The 24,347-nt window shown below is 39.5% G+C and overlaps 1 protein-coding gene across 1 annotated transcript in view; it reads right to left on the reverse strand.

Annotated features, from left to right (window-relative positions):
- Window positions 1-24,347, reverse strand: part of tesk2 (testis associated actin remodelling kinase 2) — a 29,939-nt gene that overhangs the window by 5,082 nt on the left and 510 nt on the right. The window contains exons 2-7 of the mRNA XM_053486493.1: window positions 17,599-17,906; window positions 13,439-13,560; window positions 10,182-10,230; window positions 1,294-1,440; window positions 449-531; window positions 95-179 (exon numbers count right to left, since the gene is read on the reverse strand). Of these exons, the coding sequence (XP_053342468.1) occupies window positions 95-179; window positions 449-531; window positions 1,294-1,440; window positions 10,182-10,230; window positions 13,439-13,560; window positions 17,599-17,823 (711 nt within the window). The 5' untranslated portion in view covers window positions 17,824-17,906. The remainder of the gene's footprint in view (window positions 1-94; window positions 180-448; window positions 532-1,293; window positions 1,441-10,181; window positions 10,231-13,438; window positions 13,561-17,598; window positions 17,907-24,347) is intronic.

The raw sequence follows: 24,347 nt of genomic DNA on the forward strand, positions 1-24,347 counted from the left end.
AAAGGAGCGGTTGTTTTATTATTGTTATTATTAATATTATTATTATTGTGATCATCTTTGACTTGTTTGTGCGTTCCGGGTCTCATGGGTTCACCTTTTCGTTATACGGTTCGTCTCGCAGAACCTCCGGAGCCATCCAGAACGGAGAACCCACCACCGCCAGCTTCTCTCCGTCAGCCCTGCGCGTACAACAGAGAGAGGGAGAGATTGTAAACATTCTCAGACAAGTTCGAACACGTTCTATGAAGTACCCCCTGGAGGTAAAGGGGAAGTTTTTGATCATGTTAATGTGGATGAAAAGAAAGAGAGAGAGAGAGAGTTCTTCAGTATTATTAGCTTTAGTATTATTAGCTCTTCTATTAGTGAACTACTGAACGCTATGTTCTGCCAGATCAGATGCACTTACTACCACACACACACACACACACACACTCGTGTGGTGACTTACTCATGACTGGGGATTTTTTCTGCGAGTCCAAAATCTCCAACAATCGCAGTGTAACCGTTTTCATCTGACTTGATCAGGCAGTTCTGCAAACACACACACACACACACACACACACACACACACAAGGTATAGTCATGAACTGCTAAATAAAAAAAATTCATTCTCGCCACCCCTCTGCAGCTTCATATTTTAACGTGGAGGCTGTAAAAAAGTTTTAGCGCCCTACCACGTCGGTTTCCGATAATCATTCAAGAGTGATTTATGCGTTTGAGATAATTTCGGAATGATTTATTTATCTTGTAAGCCTGACACGGCTTTGGCTTGGCGCGCTGGGAATTTCCTGTTCATGTTCAGGTAGCAAAGTTAAAAGCAAAACTAAGTGCGCCCACTGAGAGGCTGCGTGTGTTTACATTCCACGTCTTTCCTTATCGCCGATACGATCTGGAGAATATCTCGGTTTCTCGGTTACGGTTTGCACGTGAGACGTCAGGAGGTCATGTGTATCTGAGGGCAGGCGCTATTTTCGGGTTCGTATGGAAAAGTATGCGGTTCTGCAGCTTGGTTTTTATCATATCTGGACAAACAGAGAAGAGAAACCGATAATTTTTTTTTAGATTCCAGATATGAATGAAGATGGTGTCTAATGTTTAGCTTTAGAACAAAAAAGTATGTCGAACTAAAGTTGTTTCTTATTTTTGGTCTGTTAAAATATAAAGAGATACATACGGAAGAGGGCGGATCAGACGCCGCAGTCCTCGTGGTGTGATGCGTCGCCTTGTGTGGGACGCAGCACGAGCAAGCGGTTTTTTTAAAAACTCAGTGAAGCGCGAGTGTAGCGTCGTTACCTTAGAGGTGAGGTCTCGGTGAAAGATGCCTTTGGAGTGCAGGTAGGCCAGACCCATGGCGATGTCTGACGCCAGTTTGACCCGTGAGGTCCAGCTCAGGTACTTGTTGCTGTCCAGCAGCTGCTCCAAGTTCCCACCGTTGATGTACTGCAGCACAAGACGAGAACATTCACTCACATTGACACGGGACTCGACAAGCAACAACCGGAAATGCGGAAATGGAGTATATTTTTCACTTAAACAAATCAGAAACAAATTCTCACTTTTGGAAGACAAGCGAATTTTTTAAATGAATGTTACCTTTTTAAAAAGTTTTTAAAAATGTAAATTTTAATGAGCGAGGCCTTGATATGCGAGTGCTGTAGTACGCTTTGTCTGTCGAGTGTCACGTGATCACAACTGATCCAATGGTTCTTCTCTCTCTTGCAAATGTAGTTCATAGTTAGTCCTGCCAGAGTCCCTGCTTGCACTCTGCACTAAATGCAGATTGACCCCTGCTATCTGTTTTCACCCAGATGAGGATGGGTTCCCTGTTGAGTCTGGTTCCTCTCAAGGTTTCTTCCTATTACCATCTCAGGGAGTTTTACCTTCCCAATGTCGCCATCATCCTTAGCTTGCTCATCAGGGACAGCCTTATCATTTTGATTCATTTACATTCACATTTCATACAGACTTAAATAATTCTTTTGATTGTGTAAAGCTGCTTTGTGACAATGTCAATTGTAAAAAGCGCTATACAAATAAAATTGAATTATAACATTGTGACCACGTGTGTGCGTGCTGGTTAAGCATTTTTTAAAAGCATTTTTTGTGTTTGTGTGTGTCGTCCTACACAGTAGCCTCTCTGTTCCTGCTCCTTCTCTCGTCTAACATAAGTCATGATTCTTTTCAAAGGTAGGAAAGTGCAGGTTAATTTTTTTTTTTTACTTCAAATTTTGTATTAATTACTTGTATATGAATATTTTGGGTTGTGGAAAGAATCACCTGAGTTGCTATTATTTCTTATGGGGGAAATTTGCTTTGATATACAAGCACGTGTCTGGAACAAATTATGCTCGCAATCTGAGGTTTAACTATTTCTTTTTATATACATTTCTCATTAGATACACAGATTTTTTCAATTTCCTTTTTTTCTTTTAATTATTTAATTTTAGACATCCTTTTATATTGTGTTTTTATTAAAAAAAAATATTTTCTCACATTCAATTTTTTTCTTTTTATTACTTCACTTTTTTCCATATTATTTTTAACAGTTTTTTTGTTTTTTGTTGGTTTTATTTATTGCCTTCCTATGATTTGCCGAGTTTACTTAAAATTTTTTTTTATCTTTTAGCACCTTTTTTAGCACCTTAACTTTAATATTATATAAAAATATTTTTTCTGTTTATCTTATAATGAATGTGTGCACCAGAAAAAAAGTTATTAAAATTGGATTTTGTATGTTTATATTTGTAATTTTAACTCATTCTGGAAAATATTAGAATAACAAATTTAAAGATAAATTAGATTTTTCTTATCGGTGGTCTATTTTTGAAAAACATAATATTTTGCACATACACAAACAGTTTATTCCGAACCAATTATTAACGTTAAGACCTAAGGTAAACTTTACAACTCTGAGTCTCAGTATAACAGAAACTCCACCTGGTTGTCAGTGAGACCCGTTACAGTACATCATGAGAAAACCAACGGCATCAGCGCAGACAGATTTCCCAGCATGAAATCCCATCCTTCTAAAATACTAAGTGGTTTAATTTTTTTGTTCCACCTAATACGTCTCAGCTCGGCTGCTCTATTAATCATTTTTTTTCCCCGTGCATTACGTGACGTGACCTGACCACGAAACAAAACATCTCAGTGTTCCTCTTTGCCCTACTTTCATGTTTTCCTGAAGCTAAACGGAAATCAAACTGCATTACGACATCGTGAACAGGCAGCCGAGTAAGCATTAAAATCAGATCAGCTGTGCTTCCTCATCCTCCTCCTCCTCCTCCTCCTGCGCTCACTGACCGTAAATAGAACTGTTCTCCGAGGCTTCTGTCTGTCCATCTCCTTTATCATTTATGTTTAATCTGTGCTAATGGACTCTCTAAAGTTCACGCTCTGAAACATGGGAGGCGTCGTTTACACTAGTGCAGACAGGCAGGGTGAGGACGAGGGCAGCGATGACATCATTGTCTTTCGAGATAGAAAAGAATTTCACGATGGGATGCGCAAGATTCCTCTTTTGCCTCACACCATGACGCAGATAAATAAACAGTTCTACACAACAACATTTTCCAATTTTACATTAGTGTTGTTTGTACTGTACTGAGACCACAGAGTGTTACATTCTAAATTCTGATTGGTCATTAGGTGTTCTATAAACAGTACCTCTCTTTATATTCAAGTCAAACTGGGACTTTTGATTGTGCAGAATAACAAAACACAGTTCTAAGAGTAAAAACTCCCTTTATGTTTCTATATAATTCCCTGCGACACTAATACACTTATCCCAGTGTTTCACTAGTGCTTGGAGAGCATCAAAGTAGAAAGTTTACTCAGTACACCAAAGTCATGATCAGACTGTCTGCTTCACGCCAAAAACGCTGACCGCCCAGGAACTCCTTTAATGTTTGCCCAGACATGTGGAAATGTCTCAAAGCGAGGTCAGGAGTGTACGGCGGATGTGGCAATAACTCCTAGCCAAGTTTCTGTAATGTGTAAGTAGTGTTGGTAAATGATTGTATGTCCAGTTCACACAACAACTTATCCGGGAGAAATCCCCAGACTGTAGCTTTCGGACGTCTTCATGACCGAGGAATTTACGCTTTAAGGTTTCGCAGTAACACAATGTAACAAAACATATTTCTTAAGCAAGAGAAAGAGAGACTGTTGAGGAAGCCAATGGTTATAGCTGCTGTAACATAAGTGGAAAACTGGGACTCGCTTGTTTTACAGATCGAACCTACCTTCAATATAAACTGATAAAATCTATGTTTTAATAATAAAGTAAATCTATAAAAATGTACGGTGTGGAGTGACTCTCTTCAGGAAGTGCTGTTATTATGTGTATCTCCACCGCTTTTTGATAACGGCACCGTGTTTTACACCCGTCTTGTCATTTCGAGGGTCCCTGTTTTGTTTAAAAGGTATGATCTTTCTGCTTTCACAGAGCGCTCGAATGCAAATAACGTCTCCGATGTCCAGACGGGAACTAGACACGGGGGACGCCGCACTCTCGCGCTTTCCTGCTCCTGTGTAGGCGAATCAATCAAAGAGAGAGAGAGAATTTTGAGACAGATGAACGCAGCTGATGTAATGGCTATATTTAAGCAGAGGTAATAGTGTACGTGTCTCTCTCTCTTTCACTCTCTCTCTTATTTCTTTCAGCTCATACATCTGAGGCTAAATATACAGTCTTGCTTCTTTAGGCTTGGATATTTTTTGACCTGTTTACTTCATTTGACCCAAACACAGCTGACCTGGTAGGTGTTTAATGAGAATAAGGAATATCAGATTAATCAAACCGTAACCAGATGGAGTACCTTATTATAATCAAGATATCATTTAAGCTTCGTTATTGTCTTGCTAAGCCAATTGACCTCGCCACTATCCCTCCTTGTGCTTGTAAATGTCCAGATTCCTCTGGAAACATCCTTCTCCTTTCTTCTCCTCAACTTCTGGCGCAGTGTTAAGGTGCTCGTCGCTGTCTTTATGAGATCGCAAGGTTGATCCTCGGGTGATGCCACCACTATCCGTAGCGACACGTGCCAATCATTTAAGGGATTGCATAGTACTTTTCTTCTAGTGTGTTACGTCACTCTGTAATTGTGAGTGAGCGACAAAAATACAAACAAAATACATTTTATCTGATACTATCAGGTTCTTCGTAATAAGTCGATTTTTAAAACAGCAGTGGTCCTAGAATCCATCCCTGAGGAATGCCTTTAAGCACAATATGATTTTTTTATTCCAATGTTTTAGAAGATTTTTAATATTGTGTTACGTCACTCCAGAATGGTGAGTGGTTGGCATTCACATGCATCGGAGGATCCCTAGTTTGCTGGCTGTCGCTGATGTTTGATCGCCCTAATATGACGGTGGGGCTTGGAAATGACTAAACTAGGAAGAAAATCTGTGGGCCTAGGGTTATCCTACGTTACCCATAACACCGCACTGCTATTGGTGGAAAGGTAGTCTAGCTCGTAGGCAGGACAGCATTCTGGGACTCGAAGTCTAGCGTGTACACCAACCACACCAACTGCAACACTCCCTTTGTTATGAATACTCTGAATGGAAAAAATTGCTAAATGGAAAAAAAAATTCAGCATTGGTTTTATGACCTTGAGACAAAGTGGATTTTTTTTTTCCATTAACCTTGTCATAAAGAATAGAGCGGAGAACAAACAGACCCACTGTTCCATCTCGATGGGGCGTTTAAGATAAATAAATAAACATATCTGATGAATATTCCCAGCCTCCGTCATTGGATTAGGTCTGGGACGTGCCAGGTGGCCGATGTGCGGCATGTATTATTTAGTGTTACGCTGATGACAGGCTTCTGTTTGTATATAACACACAGGAGGCTGCGATCGTGGTGTGTGCTGAAGCTGCACATGGCACTGGAGCTCGTCTGTTATTTATCGTGTTTACCTGAAGATCCGGTTCACGCAGGAACGCCGGCTGATAACGCCTGGCATCTGTAACTCGCCCGGCATCCTTTGAAATATCTGTCAATCATCAGTCACATGTGCGCTTTAACCCACCTGATCGATACTAATCTCTCCCACATACACACACATGGAGTCAAGCCTGAGGGAATAACTGTTTTGTTCTTGAATAGAAATTCTGCCTGAGGCTCTGTTAAATAAAGACTGGATTGTTTTTGCCATCTTTTCACGCTGTGTACTACTCCACACGATCACAATAATCCGTATTGTCGTGAGCAATGAGTTGAAATGAAATTTTTGTAACTGAAACAGGAATTTAGCTCAAACAAACTGAGCCACCGTAGAAAATAAATGCTAAACAGGCACACTCTGACACAGCAGCAGTGTTTTCCTTGCTTGGGTTGAATGCATCATGGTTTGATTCGTAACCCTGTCTTTAGGGTGACAAACCCAAGAGTCAATGTTTATTTCCTGTGTACGTGTCTTACAGAGCAGCGATGTGACAAGCAGCACACATATCGAGATTTCTCAATTCTTCCTATGCAGGAAGCCGTGATGTGACAAATCCTAACGCTCTAGTTCTATCAAAGCTCTATAAGTGCCTGTACTGTATATATACACTAATATTTCTCTAATAATAGCCCAATCGAAACAATCAGACTATTCAGACTAAACTTCAGACTATTATTCACTGAGTTTCTGCCTGAAGTAGGAACTCTTCCACCATAATGATCAATACAAAATGCGTCTTTCCCTTATACCATCAGGTTCTTCTTAACAAGACAATTTTAAAACATCAGTCCTAGACTCCCTGAGGAACGCCTTTAAGCCTAATATTTGTTTATCCAATATTTGAATAGATTTTAAATATTTAACATTAACATATACAAAAACGATCATAGATGAGACCGAATGCTTGTAACCAATCATAATGCAGAAGGCGCTATTTATCAGCACAAAAATGGGAAGCCCAATCCAACCTTAACATTTGAATAAAAAAAAAAAAAAAAAAAAATTCTTTTGTTATAATTGTGGTAGATTAAATTATTCACACAGAGTAGAAACAATTTGGATGTCAAATAAATTATAATCTTGGTTAATCACTTGTAAAAAGGATGTAAACCCACATCTTATCCCCGCAGTTAGGTAAACAGTTAATTTGGCATGTTTAATTGGAAGGATTTTAGATTAAATAAATATTGTCTGAGTAAACAGAGCTTATTAAATCTTATCCTTCTTTAAACATATATGATGCCACGGAAATGCTATTTTACTCGCGTTGTATTCGTACTAATGTGTTGCAATTTTGCAGATAAAATCAAGCATTTTCTAAACATTTTACCATCATAACTATCATTACAAAATACATTTTTCTCTAATATCATCAGGTTTTTCCTAACCAACCAATTTTAATATAGCAGCGGTCCTAGACTTCATCCATAAGGAACGCCTTTAAGCTCAATATGACTTTTTTATCCAAAATTTGAATGTTTTTTTTTAATATTCAACATTCTTAACATCGTTGTGTATCGATGACAAGTTTACAGAAATTAATTAGCTTCAACTGAGCACATGATGCAACGTTACTTGCTTTATAAATAGTTTTATTATGTCGAGAATGACACGCTTAGCATAGTATAAGGTTTTTCTATGGATGTAGAAAGTTGTAATTAGTGTATCTTTAAGGAACATACAGTGTTGGCCAAAAGTATTCAGACAACATAACCCATGTATTATAGTTCTCTCACTGTACCATAAAACAGATGATCACTAATTACTTCGAGCCTATCTTGCTGGAAAACTAGTAAAAAACTGGCTACTTGACAATAGTGGTGAGCTTCTGGAGCCATGGCATGGGCCATCTCCAGACCAAAACCCAACAGAAAATAGTTCTTTTGTGAAGAGGGAGCAGAAGCAGTGAAGAAACATGATCTTCAGGAAGCGATCAAGGAGGCATAGATTAAGCGAGTGACCCCAGAGTACTGCAGATGTCTTCGTTTTTACTCTACACCCATCCGGATCTAGCAGGTTTTAAAGAATAAAGGACTCCTTACATAATCATTGACCTCCACCAACCAGTCAGGGCAAAGGCTAACATTCAAAGGAAAGCACTCCCTACTCCTTCCACTTGTTTAAGATCACAGACTCATATGATTGGCTAGTCTCACTATGATTGATTTTCTTGTTAGCAGTGCCAGCATGCCATCCATCCCTGCTCCTTGAGAAAGTACAACCAATTTGCTCTCGATGTTCACGGTTACAGATGGCTTTAACATCGCACCGAAATCTAATTTGCAATCTGTTTATGATTGATCGTGCCTCACCGGTAGGACACAAATGCTAAACTTTTAAAACTTTTGTTGTGTTAACATGAAACGTCTCGTCCATCGATATACTCTAAAGATTCGTGGAACAACTTTTTTGTTAGCAGTATTGGTACTAGTGCTGTAAAAGATAGCAGTTCTTTTAACAGCCTAGTTTTAGAACAGCAGTAAACCTAGACTCGATCCCTGAGGAATGCCTGCAGTAACTCGGGTTACAAATGCAATTCAATTCATATTTTTTAATGTAAATACATTCCAGAATGTGCTCGAATTATAATAGTTCACATATTACTGGCTCAGAAAGTACGCTCAACAGACACACTCCTACTGCATTAACGACTGCAGTAGCGGTAAGAAGCAACCCTCCAAGCTCTTTCTCATTTTCTTTCTATTTCTATAATTGTTTTACTCTCAGGTTGTTTAAGGGTTGATATTGGTGGGTGTAGATTATAGCAGCACATGGCTCTGAAGTTTAGCTCTTACTTTTGTCATTGTGTAGAAAGTCATCAATAATAATCATCAGTAAACACCAGAAACTCATTTGGAATTCTGCTTCATTATCATTTTATGATTAGTTTCCTGTTCACAGCTCATGTTAAAGATTTATCCTTCACCAGGTGCATACACCATGATCTGATGTATGCATAATGATGGATGATGGGAGTTCAAACATCTACATTTCTAAAACCTGCAACTGAATCTCTGAAGTCCTTGCTTTTGCGCACTACAAGAAGACGACCTCGGGGACGTGTGCAGGCTTGAGTGGTTTAAAGTGGCATTCCTTTAGAGTTTACGAGTTTGCACCCCCGTACTCCTACTCACCCGCTAAACACACTTGGCTAACTTTTAATTAACCCTGCTCCTACAGCTGCTTTTATATTTTGCTGCCAATCACTGCGTGATTACACACACACACACACACACACAAACACACGCAAAAGGGCGACTCAGACATTCTTACTGCACACAAACATGGCTTTATTGCTACACTAAGAGAGTTTAAAATGCTCTTCATTCCTTTTTAAAGCTCAATTCTTAACAATTTAACACCAAATTTATAAATAAAAAAAATGCATTCACACCTTCAAAAAAATTCTTAAAAGCCAGCTTCATTTTTCCTTGGCTGGATTTTGCTTTTAAATGAATAAAAGTGTGGAGACTTTTTTTTAGGTTTAAACACAAACTTTGCAAATACACACAAAGCTATGTTAATAACTTTAGACACAGACAATGTAACCTGACCTCTTGCATTCATTTTGTTGCTTTTTTTTTCTCTCTCTCCCCTGGTTTTGAAGGCGGTATCTTGGGAAACCTACCACCTAAAGTTTAGTCGTTTTAAGTTTATGAGAGAGGAGGGGTGGGCCTTGCTTCATGTCGAGTTTCGTGTGCATATTTAAAAGATTGTGGTGACTGACAGAGAAAACCAAGACGAATTTTGGGGAGATTTGTCAAAGCGAGAACTTAAATAGGTTTCAGATGAAGAAAAGTCAGTTTGGCGCAAATTGAAAACCAATCCTGATAACACGGAAACACAATTTTTTTTATCTATATATATAAATTTCGGGAAAAATCAGACGGTCCCATTTCTTAACAATAATAAATAACACACTATTCTCAACTGTAGGTAGGTTTATTGTGAGCCACAGCTTTGGAAGAAAACATTTTCCTATTAATAAAAAAATAAATACAAATTTTAATTTAATGAAAAAATTATTTGGATGTTTTTATCTTTGAACGACTAATTATTTAAAAAAATTGGACGATGCAGCTTGTGTTGAAGATGTGATTTGTAAGGAATATTGTAAAAAATTCATGGTAGGGTTGGAATCAACCAAATTGTTTTATAAACTACACCGGACAACTCATGACAAGGATGCTTTAAGTATGAGCTGTTGAATGCCTTGAGACTTACCTCTGTAAGGGCATGGAGCTGACCTTCCTGCACGCAAACACCCATGAACCTGCAAAAAAAACAAAACCAAAAATGTTATATTCATCTCTTACTCTATAAAAAGCAGGACTTCCTGTCCCTGTTAGCAGTCACTGTCCAGGATTTATCGCTGGCGAAGTGAAAGAGTGAAAGCAAAAGCTTCTCCAGCTTCTAAGCCGTGTCCTTTCAACAAGTTAGGATTGATCGACTGCAGATGGAGCACATCCTGTAATTTGTCACTGAGGATTAGAGATAAGTGAGATGCTTCTGGAAACGCGCAGTGTGCATGTGTGAGGGTTAAAAACGTCTACGTTTTTAAATCGGTGCTTTTAAAAGTGATATTTCTGGAATATTCATGGTCTGCTAGGTCTGTGACGGATCATGACACTCACAGTTAGGATCGTATTGCTTTTTTTGGTCAGGGATTGGACTGTTAAAAAAAAAAAAAAAGATTAATACAACAACAAAGACCGCTAGATCACACTAATTAACTAGATAGATCGAAAAACTGTTAGATATATTTATATATAAATGCAGTCTACATCAGTCAGTATGACAGATGTGTGAAACTAATTAGCATCGCATCATTAGCTATGCAGGTGAAAAAATAGACAGAACTTATTTTCTGGGAATTATATACAGTTTTGTATAGTGCTACTTCTGCAAACAATGCACAAGCAAAGTGTGTGTGTGTGTGTGTGTGTGTGTGTGTGTGTGTGTGTGTGTGTGTAATATTGTGAACACGGCATCTGACACTCTTAGCTGAGACGTCAAGACGAAGCGAAGAAACACAGGGCTAAGGGATAACACTCGCACCCTGATAACACATCACTAACACATCACTCTGCCTCCTCGCCCGTTCTCGCTTCGTCACACACGTCGCATGGAGGACACGGTGATTTCTGAACCGCTTTGTGTCTGAGACATGTTTACTGTTAATGTGTGTGTTGCATTGTAACTCCGGCATGACCCAGAATTCATGTTGCAGGTGAACGGATGTACAGGAGTGTGTGGACTGTTGCAAATACAAAGAGGAAAGCAGCTGAAGAAGTTAGAAAGTAAAAAACACAAGATCTTCACAAGATCTCACAGACTAAGAATAAGAATATAAAATAAAGCCTGGAAAGAAAAATTTTAATAATCCTTATTTGGTCATCCACTAACCGTTACATCATCATAAAAAAATATTTCTGTAAACGCAGACAAAAATTAAACAGTAGAAGTGAGAAGTCTGCAAATGGGCGCCAAGGGAAACGGTTATGGATGCAATAACTCTCTTTTATGACTGTGAATGTTACCAAGAGTACAGTCGAAAATGAAGCACGGACTATAGTGATTAGTGATTTGTTGAGAAGCGGGATGATGAGGGGCTGGTCATTAGGGAAGAATGGTGAATAGTGATTGGTTTTTAAGGAACAATGGCGATCAGTGAACAGTTGGGAACAATGTAGAGTGGTCATTTGGAAAATGTGATTGGCCAATGGGAACGATGGCCATCAGTGATTGGCCAATGGGAACGATGGCCATCAGTGATTGGCCAATGGGAACGATGGCCATCAGTGATTGGCCAATGGGAACGATGGCCATCAGTGATTGGCCAATGGGAACGATGGCCATCAGTGATTGGCCAATGGGAACGATGGCCATCAGTGATTAGTCATTTGGAGCGATGGTGGTCAATAACTGGTTGTTGGCGAACAACAGATATCAGTGATTGGTCCATGTAAACAGTGGTGATCAGCTAATCGTTAGGAGCACTGGTGAGCAGTGATTGGATTTACATACTTGTGATACTTGTGTGTAGGAGGGTCCCTAAAGCCTAATCAGAAAGTCAATAAGTTTATTGCAAGGCTCTGTTTTATTAGTCACTGAAAACCTAAAGGTATTGTGACAAACACACCGAGTTGCCATCAAGAAGTGTGTGCATCCTTTAGAGCCTCCTACCCTGTGTCCCCCGTTCTCGCCCCGACCGGGGCAGTTCCACACCACACCGATTTAGGAGTGACTCTGGGGAGTTATGGCGTAATAAACATCAGGTCTGACATTTATTGCTGCTGCTCGTAGGGTCTTTTTCCAAATAACAAAGACCCCCTTAGTCAGCGCTCGGGGCCTTCCGCCTCCGTTCTGCAGGACACAACAATGACGTGATTGTGAAAAACACACACAGGCCTCCCCTCTCTCTCTCTCACTCTTTTTTTTCTCTCCCTCTCGCGCCCTCCCTTTTTCTCTCTTGGGCCTGTAGCTCAAGCACACATTCTGCTGTACAAACACAGAGCACGGAAATAGCGCGAGGCCGAAGCGAGCCGTCTGAATCGCAGTTCCATTTATAGACAAATGTGCACGTCGAGCTTTTTTTTTTTTAACGAGACTGTAGTTTTCCACAGGCGGTCACTCAGACCCTGAATCACAGACGCTACGAATCGAGTTAACAGGCGAGGAATGAGAGTTGCAGCTTTTACGCTGCTCCGTCTTTTCCCTGAACTTTGGTCAAGTCCAATAATCAGTGACTGCCAACTTCCAGGCTTCGGATACGGACCAAGAGAAGTGTGTGTGTTTGGGTCGGATAAACAGCTCGAGCAATAAGGAATCTTCCGTACTAATGTCTACTGCAAACAAGAACCAACCACACTAATACAGATTTAACGATCACTCGGGTTCATGTTCAATTAACGTTACAATGTTGCCATAACAACAAGACTATTTTATGACATCACAAACAAGCTTTATCTAGATCATATATTACTTTGCAAACTTGAAAACTTTTTGAAACTTAGATCCTTAAAACCTCGGATTCTATTTCTGGTAATTAACCATGAATAAGATTAATTAAGACCAAAAGGAAAAAAAAAATGATGATCGTTAAGATCTAAAACTACTCTGTGGGAGGAGTCAGGTACAAGCCCAATTTGTTATACAAACATTAGAGATGATTACAGTCATGTTGCTTAGGATAATTTTAAAGTTTGAGTATATTTGATATTTTCGCTTTCTGTTAATTAAATGAATCGTGTTGAAACACTAGCTTAACACTAAAGCACGGTGAAAAGTTGAAAGTTATCCCCGGCTTCTTGGTTGCTAAGCTTCCATCACACACCATCAGATCAGTGGGACAAACAACGGTTTCTATTAGTGACAATTGTGCATGTGTGTGTGTTTTTTTACAGAACCTATACATTATGATTACAATAGATATGATATGTGTGTGTGTGTGTGTGTGTGTGTGTGGGCGTGTGTCTAACCTGAGGATGTTGGGATGCGAGAGTCTGTTCATAAGTTGCACTTCTCGCAGCATGTTGGCTCTGTTACTGCTCAGCTTGTTCATCTTTAGGGCCATCACCTGGTCTGAGGCTCTGTGACGCACCTACACACACACACACACACACACACACACACACAATCATCATATGTGCATGATATTTACTTTTGCTCAAGCAAAAATGTTTAAATATATTTTATATTTAAAAATATAATAAAATGCTTAAGCTTTCAAGAAGATAATCCGAGACACAATGTGATGATTAATAAAAAAAAAAAAAAAAAAAGATGATTATTTCCATTTAACAACGTGTTCGATTCTATACGCTACAGGATTGTTAAAAGAATGCAATAAACAACGTGTCGTTAATAAACGTGTGATTCGCGGCTGCACTACGGTCAAAGCTTCTGGAAAACTAGTGAACACATTAAAACCAATCAGAATTGACAGATTTTACACAGAGTTTACGGTGTAAAATGTGGTAGAAGAAATTTAATAATGTGGTGGAGAAAAATTATTTAAAAGTGGGCAGGACATGTACGTTTTGGCGAGGCATTGACTTTTTTCCTGGAGGTAATAAAATAATAACAAGAATGGGTCACGTTTAAATACACTTTTAATTAATTATGGATCTGCTTAGTCATGTTAGAAGATTGAGAAGATCCCAGAGCTACACGCGTTTAAGCTTCATGCAAGCGACTTGAAACATCGAACCGTTTCTTCATTCGCTTCCTCTCCAGATCTGCGGTTCTCTGATGGACCAAATATGTCGAAGAGCAATAAACCACAGGAAGCCTCGGTGACAAGCGTGTGAAGACAGAAAAAAACTTAACTAACTTCCTAAAGCTGAGCTAGATAAGAAAATGTGTGAAGCAGAAAGAGAAAACAGTCACTGCGTAAAAACTGTTACTGAAGCGTGTTACGGCAGGTTATGGACGTTAATGCAATTAACGTAATGCGAGGCTGTTACGGCAACGCTACTGGCGAGAACCTGAGGTGAAGTTTCATAAAAAGCTTTAACTACACAGTCCAGTTATTTTCTTTGGATCATACCAACCTACCTACTGTTGAATTCTTAAATCTGATTGGTAAGAAGGTCTTGATATATTTCGCTCTAGCAGAAGTGCTTACTCGTCCTAACGTGCTGTTGGTTCTACAGTAACAATTCAGACACCATGTTCAGTTAACATTTACGGAAGCTCAGGGAGGGTCTCCAGCGTCAGGTCAGGACCTTGTAACACAAACTTAAAATAATGAATTTTTCAAAAAGAGTTTAGTGGTGATTTACTGTCGTGTAAGAGGAATAAAACACTTTAGGGATATGAAGTTGTACAGAACTAAGCAACGTCTGGGTAGTAAGAGTAACTCGGACCCATCCCACCACCCTGTTGATTCCTTTCAGGTCCCCTTGATTAGATTTTGTCTTGCTGAACCAACCCACATATACAAATACATTTTGGAAAATCGGACTACAATATCTGGACCTGATTCTGGATCTGAGGAGAACACGAGGAGTCAGATGGCAGTGTAAAATCTCCTCATGCTAATCTACAGCCCACCTACAGAGCGGGCAGTCTGGTTAAAACGCGAGCCCAGACAATCCCTCTCCAGTAAGCACCTGTCTGGACAACCTGGTACACGAGCACTGTACTGTGGGGGAAGGCTCTCTTTTTAGATTCGCTACAAAAACAAATCCTTTAAACGTGGACTCCATATTAATTTAACACCACTCCTGTTTTATTGAGCTTCCAGTCTCCTAACACACACCAACACTGAGTGTAGATCAATCCCTGCTATCTGATATCACCCAAATGAGGATGGGTTCCCTGTCGAGCCTGGTTCCCCTCAAGGTTTCTTCCTATTGCCATCTCAGATAGTTTTTCCTCTGGACGCCGCCCATATTGTTTTAATTCTGTAAAACTGCTTTGCGACAATGACCGTTATTAAAAGTGCTACATAAACAAAACTAAATTGAAACGTGTTTTGCAGACTGGCCAGCTAGCTAGTTTTAAGTAAGTGAATGATAAGTTGAAGAAAAAACCTCTTGCTGTCCTTAACCAAAAGTAATAAACAGTTCCTTCATGCTGTGCCCTCTAATAAGATGTGACCTATAAGATTGCCACAAGATTTGCAAGTTCCTTAAGCACTTGCGACTGCGCCCTTTTACCTTTTTCAGCAGATGAATTTTATTTGGTGTGACCTGCAACGAAACTTTTCTCCGATAAGTATATAAATAAGCTAGGGAAGCTTGGTTTTTTAGTTAGTTAAACTGGTGTTCTCTGTCTTTCTTCTATACTGCGAGCTTCAGTCTCATAACACAAAAGCCAAACAAATGCACCATTTCCAACACAGCACCACTGGAAGCTCCGCCCATTCCCTAAAAATAAATGAATTAATCAATTAATAATTAAAAAAATTACTAAAACTAAAAACAACCTCTGACTGCCAACCTCTGACTTTCATCTCTCTGACTGTGCAGTTTAAATGCTTTCTAGTAATGGTGAAGGCAGGAGAACGGCTGGCTGTTGTGGAAAAGAGGTATTTGTACACTTCTTATTTTTAAAGCCAAGGCTGTGAAAAACAAACACATTTTCTTACAACCTAACAGACAGCAAGCAGCCTGTGATTATTTATCACTATTATTATTTTGTGATGGTTTATTCGTCAAATTTTACAAAATGGTGTACTGAGGTAAAGTATCTCATTATAGTTTTGGTCCCAAATAATACCTCTAGGTTTAGGGTGGATATCAAACATTTGTTTTACTGTTTTTTGTCTGTTTATTCTTTTCACAAACAAAAACTAACATTGTGTTGTTCTTTCAAATACGAGCGTCCAAAAGACCTAGCAAACTCTTTCTACGGTGATGATATTCAAATGCCTCTACACAGGCCATCTGTTTAAACCTCCAGTGAAACCTTTCTACTTGCCTTTCCTAGGAAACCTTTCAGCCATGGAGACGAATTCAAATGCGCTCTGAAACCAATCGTTCGACTACAGACATCGGTTTCACAGCTTATTTGAAAACTCGTGCGATCTCTTAAGAAGATCTGCAATTAAACTGGTTATCTGCCAAAACAACCACATCCATTAATCGGATCAATTTTCTAGCTTGTGACAAGAAAGAATGCGACTGGTGTTCCGTGGTATTCTGTTTGCTCCTACGAGATAACGCGTTCATAAAAGGCCACCTGGAGAACAAAAGGAAATCATCAGGCAGACATTTACACCGTTGTCACGGATGGAGATGAGTACCTGAGCCTGGGAAAGCCTAGTCATGAGTGAGTCTGATCAGAACCAGTCTAAAGCATGACTTTATCTCTGCAACGTTTGAAACTCTGTCATAATTCCTGATTGTCTTAAATGATCTTCAACATGAATACACCATGTTGTCAGTCCTACATCCTGTCTCGCCCGCTGAAGCATAAAACACTAGCGGCTACGTCCAACAAGGATCACCATTCCAACAGTGTCTGGTTCATTCGCTGTGACAGAGGGATTGATCTTCACGGATGGTTTGATGTGAGCAGACGAGCAGCCCTGTGTGCCCAAAACTTATCTCCCCAACTATGCAGGACGCTTGCAGGGTATTGCATCAGAGCAATTCGTGCAAACTATCAAAAGATATTATGAGTTCAGATTTTTTTGACAATATAACATTTAAAAAGAAGAAAAAAAAAATAGATGATCTTAACTCTGGACCAAAATCTCTGAAAATCTGAATAATTCTTCACCTTTAACTTAATGTGTACCCCAAAAAAAAACATGCTGTTATAGAAAAATAATCAATCATGGGGTGCGGGGATAAAGTAAATTAACTTCCTCCCATAGCCGCAGAGCAGTTTGCTGTAGTTTTATATTTATTAAAGAACTATTCAAACTAATTTCACTGTCATTATTTCTTCACCAGCATCTCTTTCTTTTTTCTTAAAGTTGATTTTATGAAAAAAAAAAAAAAGGACAAACATCTTACACCAAAAACCGAAAGTGAAAACTTGTCCCTGATATCATCACTGCTGGTGTACCTCAGGGATCAGTTCAAGGTCCGTTTGCGGTTATAAAACCGGACCTTTTAAAAGTACCGAAGGCTTTTAAAAGGACAAGACTTTTGATCGTAATTAAATAGTTTAACAAACCCATTACCTTATAGACCTCCGAGAAGAAGCCGGAGCCGATGCGTTCGCATATGAAGTCGTCAAGGCGCGTCAGACAGGAGAAGGCACTGATGAGGGCACGGTAGGAAGAAGGACACACCCTGTCCAGCTGGGCGGGGCCTGTCTCTGCCTCGAACACTCCTCCGTCCAGGTCCTCCAGCCGATCGGGCCGCCTGGGGAACCCGGCAATGGAATTGCGCTTGCTCCTCTCCATCGCTATTGCTGCACGACTGATGTGATGGACGAGTCTTTAATCAGACTTTCACATTTTCTAGGGTGGGACTGTCCTCCGCAGACCTTTAAATAAAAAAAAATTATAATAATCATAAGAGACCATAATATCATTCGTCGTCATGGTAATTGTTTATCTAATTGCACCTGTAATGACGATGTAAAAGCCACCCACACACACACACAGCTTATCTATTTAAAATACTAGAAGTCATTGTTTTTTTCTCTCACGTGCCTATTTATATAATACAATCCGAATTATGTAAAAATATTAATACATTTGAAAAGAACACTAACATTTCCTGCAATTGTAAGCAGGATTGTTTGCTCAGTAAGGCAGGGATGAACTATGAGGCAACACGGGCTGGTGTGGAAAACAAACCATGGCACAAAGAGCTCGTTTCTGGACCCAAAAACATAAACTTTGCTCCCTCTGTGTTTGCAGATTGATTACAGGCGTCCCGAGTTTGATATGTTTGCCTGGATGGGGTGCTCACAGCTTTGTGCTCAGATAAACATTGATTTAAATCCTCCTACGATGGGGCAATAATTTGTCACGCATCACTGATGCCAGAAGGTGGCTTGACTGGCAGGATAAACTCCTTCTGACTCTTTCTGCAACATTGATTAACAAAAAGGGCAGCATGACCATTGCGTCACTTGTGTCTCATCACCAGAGAATGACAACTGACAAATAAAAGCATGTAACGAGACAGGTTAAATATGTAACTGAAGTGGACCTTGACTCGATCCCTGAGGAACGACTGGAAGCAAATGTGATGCAAGCCTGTCACATGCTGTGATAATGACAAGACAGCTGATGAACTACAGCCTTTTCTATTGACACAATTAAACTGATAAACACATCTTAAACATAAAACTCACCAAACACCAGCTAGATGGCGAACAACTAAAAATCGCAATAAGGACATGTACAATTATTTAATCGCAAAACATGTCAGGAATTTATGCAGTTTGTCAATGATACATTTGTTTATTTCTGGGGGTTTTTTAAACACTTTTGAGATGATAAATAAATATGGCCAAGCATCAACTAAGCATTATTGTTTGTACCATTATTTGGTGTTAGTCTAGGGAAATACATTTCAATACAAAGTAATACATTTAATATTATATACTGCAGTTTACTTTAAAATCGCAATACGTGTTAGCACACTTCCGTAATGTCCTGGATTGATTAATAGAGCTCTGGATCGCATGTAAACCGGTTTCATGCTTAGAAACATTTTTTTATGTATTTCAAAACAAGGTTAGTCTGAGTGCACCCTGCTAACCTTTTAACCATTTTTTTGTTTTTACATTTTCTCACTAACTTCACTTCTTAAACGGCTTTCATACAAACTACTAGTAAAGGGATTCAACAGGAGGCAGGCGATACGATATCATCATGAAACCGATTTGTTTTGTATTGCGATTTTTATAACTATCACGATTTTATAAGATATTCTGATTTAATATTATATTATTTATTTATAATAGTATATAATTTTTTTTCTTCAAATTTTGTCAGTTTGTTGCGTGAACAGTAGTTAAGAGCACTGCAACAAGTCATCTCAAATGCAAATATTATTGTCTAAAAATATTGTGTGTGTGTATATATATATATATATACACACACACACACACACACACACACACATATATATATATATATATATATGTGTGTGTGTGCGTGTGTGTATGTGTGTGTATATAAATATATATATATATTACACCCACACACGCACGAAAAAAAAAAAAAAAAAAAATTTGAAGTCAGCATGGTGATACATGCATGAACTGCCACGTGAAGAAAAAAAAAAAAAAAAAATCACGATACGCAACTGAAATTATTTCCCCCCTATCTCTACAAACAGTTCCTTAAAAAAATTTCTTACTTCCCCACATTCATCTAAAAACTCAGTGGACATATAAACTGTAACTCTGCAAGTTTTTATTTCTAAACAGAAAGAAAGAAAGAAAGAAATTAAAAGGACATGCTGTGTAGTTTTGCCAGGACATAAACACTAGCTTCTCTCTCAGGAGGTTGTGCACCGCACCCCGATTTAGAACCAGAAACGGTAAGGTGGCCAGCATTCCTCCAGCTGTTTCTCTCGGACTCTGAAGTCTCTTCGTCTCTGATGTGGAATCTCCCGTATTCTGCGTGGACGAAGGAGCCGAAACGAGCGCTGATGGTGCAGCTGGAACAACACTTTAAAGTCTATATTTAAACAAGCATCTCACTCCTATTTTTCACCAGCATGGGTTCAGTTCTCCAGTCAGGATTTTTGAGAATCAGTCTGCATTTCCATGAATTCAATAGACTAACGTGTTGTAATTAGATGTGCCAACGCAACTAACTTGACTTAAATTTTGAGCTAATTAAAAACAGAAAAGCACAGGCGTTCCTCAGGGACCGAATCGTGGTCCGCTGCGGATATAAAACAAAACAGTCATGAAGCCTTCCACACATATAGTGTTAAAGTTCTTTGAACAAAAGAAACACTGCAATGACGGACACTTCTGATTCAAGAATGTGACTCGACTCAGGAAGTGAATCAAATGTGATATGTGTGCGGTTTTCTTTTTTGAGGTTTGAGGCGCTAAACTGAACCAAAGGACAAAGCTGCAGTGCTGCACAAATGTGATGTTATGGTTATCTGAACCGACAAAATGAAGAACAATAAACAATGCACATGATGCACACGTTTTTAAGCTACTTGAATATATACGTATAAAATCATTTATTTTTCATGCGTGCACTTGGTAAAGATCTTTATTATGTGAGAGCTGTTGACTGTGGAGTCCGTGTGAGTACAGTGGCCTCACTGTCATGTCAAGAAACCAGTTTGAGATGTGTTTACCTTTGTGACATGGCGTACGGTCTTAAAGGGAATGGACGTGGTCAGCAACAATACTCGGATAGGCTGTGGTGTTTTAACCATGCAAGTGTGGCAAGAACATTTCCCCCACACCATTACAACCACCACCAACAACCTGAACTGCTAATACAAGGCAGGATGAATGCATGCTTTCATGTTGTTTGCACCAAATTCTGACCCGACGATCCAAATGATACAACAGAAATCGAGACTCATCAGGTGGCGTTTTTAAAATCACCTTCTGCACAATTTTGGTGCGCCCATGAGAACTGTAGCTTTAATTTCCTGTTCTTAGCTGACAGGAGCGACACCCGGTGTGGTCTTCTGCTGCTGTAGAACATCTGCTCCAGGCTTTGACGTGTTGTTGTTTGTTCAGAGATGCTCTTCATCGTTCCTTTTTACAACCATTACAGCCATTCTCCTCTGATCTCTGGCATCAACAAGTCATTTTTACCCAGAATACTGCCCTCACTGGGTATTCTCTCTTTTTCAGACCATTCTTTGTAAACCCTAGAGATGATTGTATGTGAAAATTCCAGCAGATCGGTTTGAACTTCAGGAGATCGTCTTGACCAGGTCTACATGCCTGAAACCATTGAGTTGCTTCCATGTGATTGGCTGATTAGATATTTGTGTTAATAAGCAGTTGAACAGATGTACCTAATAAAGTAAATAGATGTCAAAGGTCTCAGCCAAGAATGAATGAAAATTATTAGTACAATAAAAATACCTGAAAAAAAAAAAAAGGAACCGGTATGGGAATGAAAACCCCAAGCTGAGATGACGCTGGACGGTTTGTCAGGATTACTACACTTTATCTTTACGAGATAGCATGCTTTGTATACTAAATAAAATATACACCGAGTAGTTGAAAGATATTAAGCTGATAACAGAGACACTCTGAACCCTTGTGACACAAGAACAACACAAACAGCGTCCGCTGATACAGACCTCATCTTCGCGTTAACGATTGTTTATAAAAAAAAATAAAATAAAAAAAAGCTGAGCATACGTGTTGCATGCAGAGAGCATAATACACACTTATAATGGATGATACACTACTCGCTCAAATCAATGTTTTTAATATAATTCCCTCTTAATATTATTAATAATAATTTCATTCCTAGCGAGACACTTTGAGCAGTATAAGAAACCGGACATGTTTTTGTTTAGCCACTTCTTCAAATCCAGGCTTCAGCAACTAGCAGCCAAACCACTGAAAATGTCCTTTGAACATCAACATCACTCCACAGCATTCTCAGACACTTGCTGAAGGCTACAGGTGTGTTTTTTTTTTCTGGTCTAAGAATGAACAATTGCATACCTGACATTCCCCAGATCAAAGCAGAGATCTCAGAAAAGCTTCGGGTCACTTTCAAAACCGAATCATCTGCATCGGATATTTTCATTCTGACTGCTTTCGATTGAAAATGACAAAGATTCAGTGTCCAGTATTTTGCATGCAGGGACCCAATGATGAAAGGATAAATCCTACCAAGGCACAATGCAACCGCTAGCAGGAATCAGTGACAATCAGAACAAGTTCACACACTGTGAGGGTGGGGAAGTGAAAAGCATCCCGGCTGGAATATCACTCCAAGGTGTTAAATCAACACCTAATGTGATAAATTAACTCTTTGTACTGTCCATTTGGACTTATATAATTAAACTCGACGTTACAGCGAACACATCACACCCCCCCCCCAAAGGGCCGTCTTACCCAAGCGAGCTGCACCAAAGATACGAAAGCTAAATTTAACACAGTAACGGGGAAACTCAACACATTGACGGGCAGTTCATTACTCTGAGAGTCACTCTGACACGAAACGCCGGCTTGACAATGTAAAACTGCCAAACTGATACTCTAACCTATAACTGTAACATCTCTACACTTAACACCTTCAGTGCAGATTCAACACACAGGCTTTATCGGTTTTCTATAGGACAACAAAATAGGCCTGTCTTGACCCCGTATTGAGCACGAGATGGGCCCCTTTGGGGGGTTGAGACGGGTCCCTTTGGAGGGTTGAGACGGGTCCCTTTGGAAGGTTGAGACAGCTTCTGTTGTAGTCCTTTAAAAATCACAAAAAGGTATATATCAATCCCCCAAAAAGCAAACTCAACTACCAAAAAGCCATCTAGACCCCCAAAAGACCAACTCCTCAATCTGCACCAACTCAAACTTCACAGGATTGACTTAAAAAGATCAACTCAACCCTTTAAAGGGCAAACTCAGCTATTTTGGAGCCAGATCAAGCACCAAGCTCAACATCTCAAATGTCAAACTCAACCCTTAAAAATTCCAAATGTCCTGGACAGTGAACAGCTACATTAAATAGAACTATTTATTTCCTTCTGGAATCAACATACAGCACATGAAAGAGCTTTCCAATGGTACCGAGATCACATTACTGAAACGAAAAAACATGCCAAGTTCTTCAACCCTTGGAAAGCCAACTCAACTCAACCTAGTGCGACCTTATGGTGTAACTCCACCATAACTCAACCATGAAAAAGCTGATACAAAGGCACATAACTTAGCACTCTGAACAGCAGCTGTTGTGAGTTTTTTTGGCGATCGTCAGCTGGCATCCATTGCATTTGCTGCCTCTCAGTACACCACCACCGGTCCTGAACCAGTTGATTCTGTAGGCGCGAATAGAGAGAACTGTCCACTACTAATTAATCGACTGCGGATGGCAAATAGACAGTTTTTTTTTTTTTTTTTTTACAAAGTGTCGGCAAATATACTTGGACCGCCTGCCCAAGTATACTTTATGTGTGGGGAAGCGCTGCGGATGGACACGGTGACAATCCATCAAAGAGCACACATATACACACATGTTTACATTAACACAACACAGGCAATTTGGGAACGCCAATTAGCCTAATGAGCAAAACGGTTTTCCTGGAGGAAACCCATCAAACACGAGGAGAACATGTAAACTCCATTCACCCTGTAAACTCCATGTAAACACCCCGAGGCGGGAATCGAACCCTCACCCTGGAGGTGCAAGGCAATAGTGCTCACTACTGAGCCACCATGCTGCCCTTGGGAAGTAACATTAAAAATAATTGCCACGATGAATTGCCTTTACTTAAATTGTTAAATTTTTATAAATAAATGGACTAATAAATAATAATATATAAATGTCAAAAATGCCAACGCGAACCCCCAAAAGCCCACATCAAACTTCAATAAAAGGCCAACTCGACTCCTCTAAGGGCAACCTCAACCCCTAAAGGACCACCAGATCATGCCGCATTTGGGATGTAATGGTATAAATAATTGCCATAATGCATGGTTTTAACTAAATAATCATTATTTTTGTATAAATAAATGGCCTTAACTTTCATTAGAGCCAGACATGATGCTTGGTGAGCAGAAGACCCAGACCTGCATGTGTGTTTCAGCCTCCAGGTGGATGCACTACATGAACACACACACACACACACACAGATACACAGACAAACACTGCAGAGCATGCAAAGTGCATATTAATGCAAGTGCACAGGCTTGCAAACATGTGCTCCTGACAACCAGAGACATGCAACAAGTGAAGGAGAGAAACACTGCGCTATCACTCCTTTCACTGTGTGTGTGTGTGTGTGTGTGCGCGCGCGC

This window comes from Clarias gariepinus, chromosome 25, assembly GCF_024256425.1.
Source record: "Clarias gariepinus isolate MV-2021 ecotype Netherlands chromosome 25, CGAR_prim_01v2, whole genome shotgun sequence".
NCBI lineage: Eukaryota > Metazoa > Chordata > Actinopteri > Siluriformes > Clariidae > Clarias > Clarias gariepinus.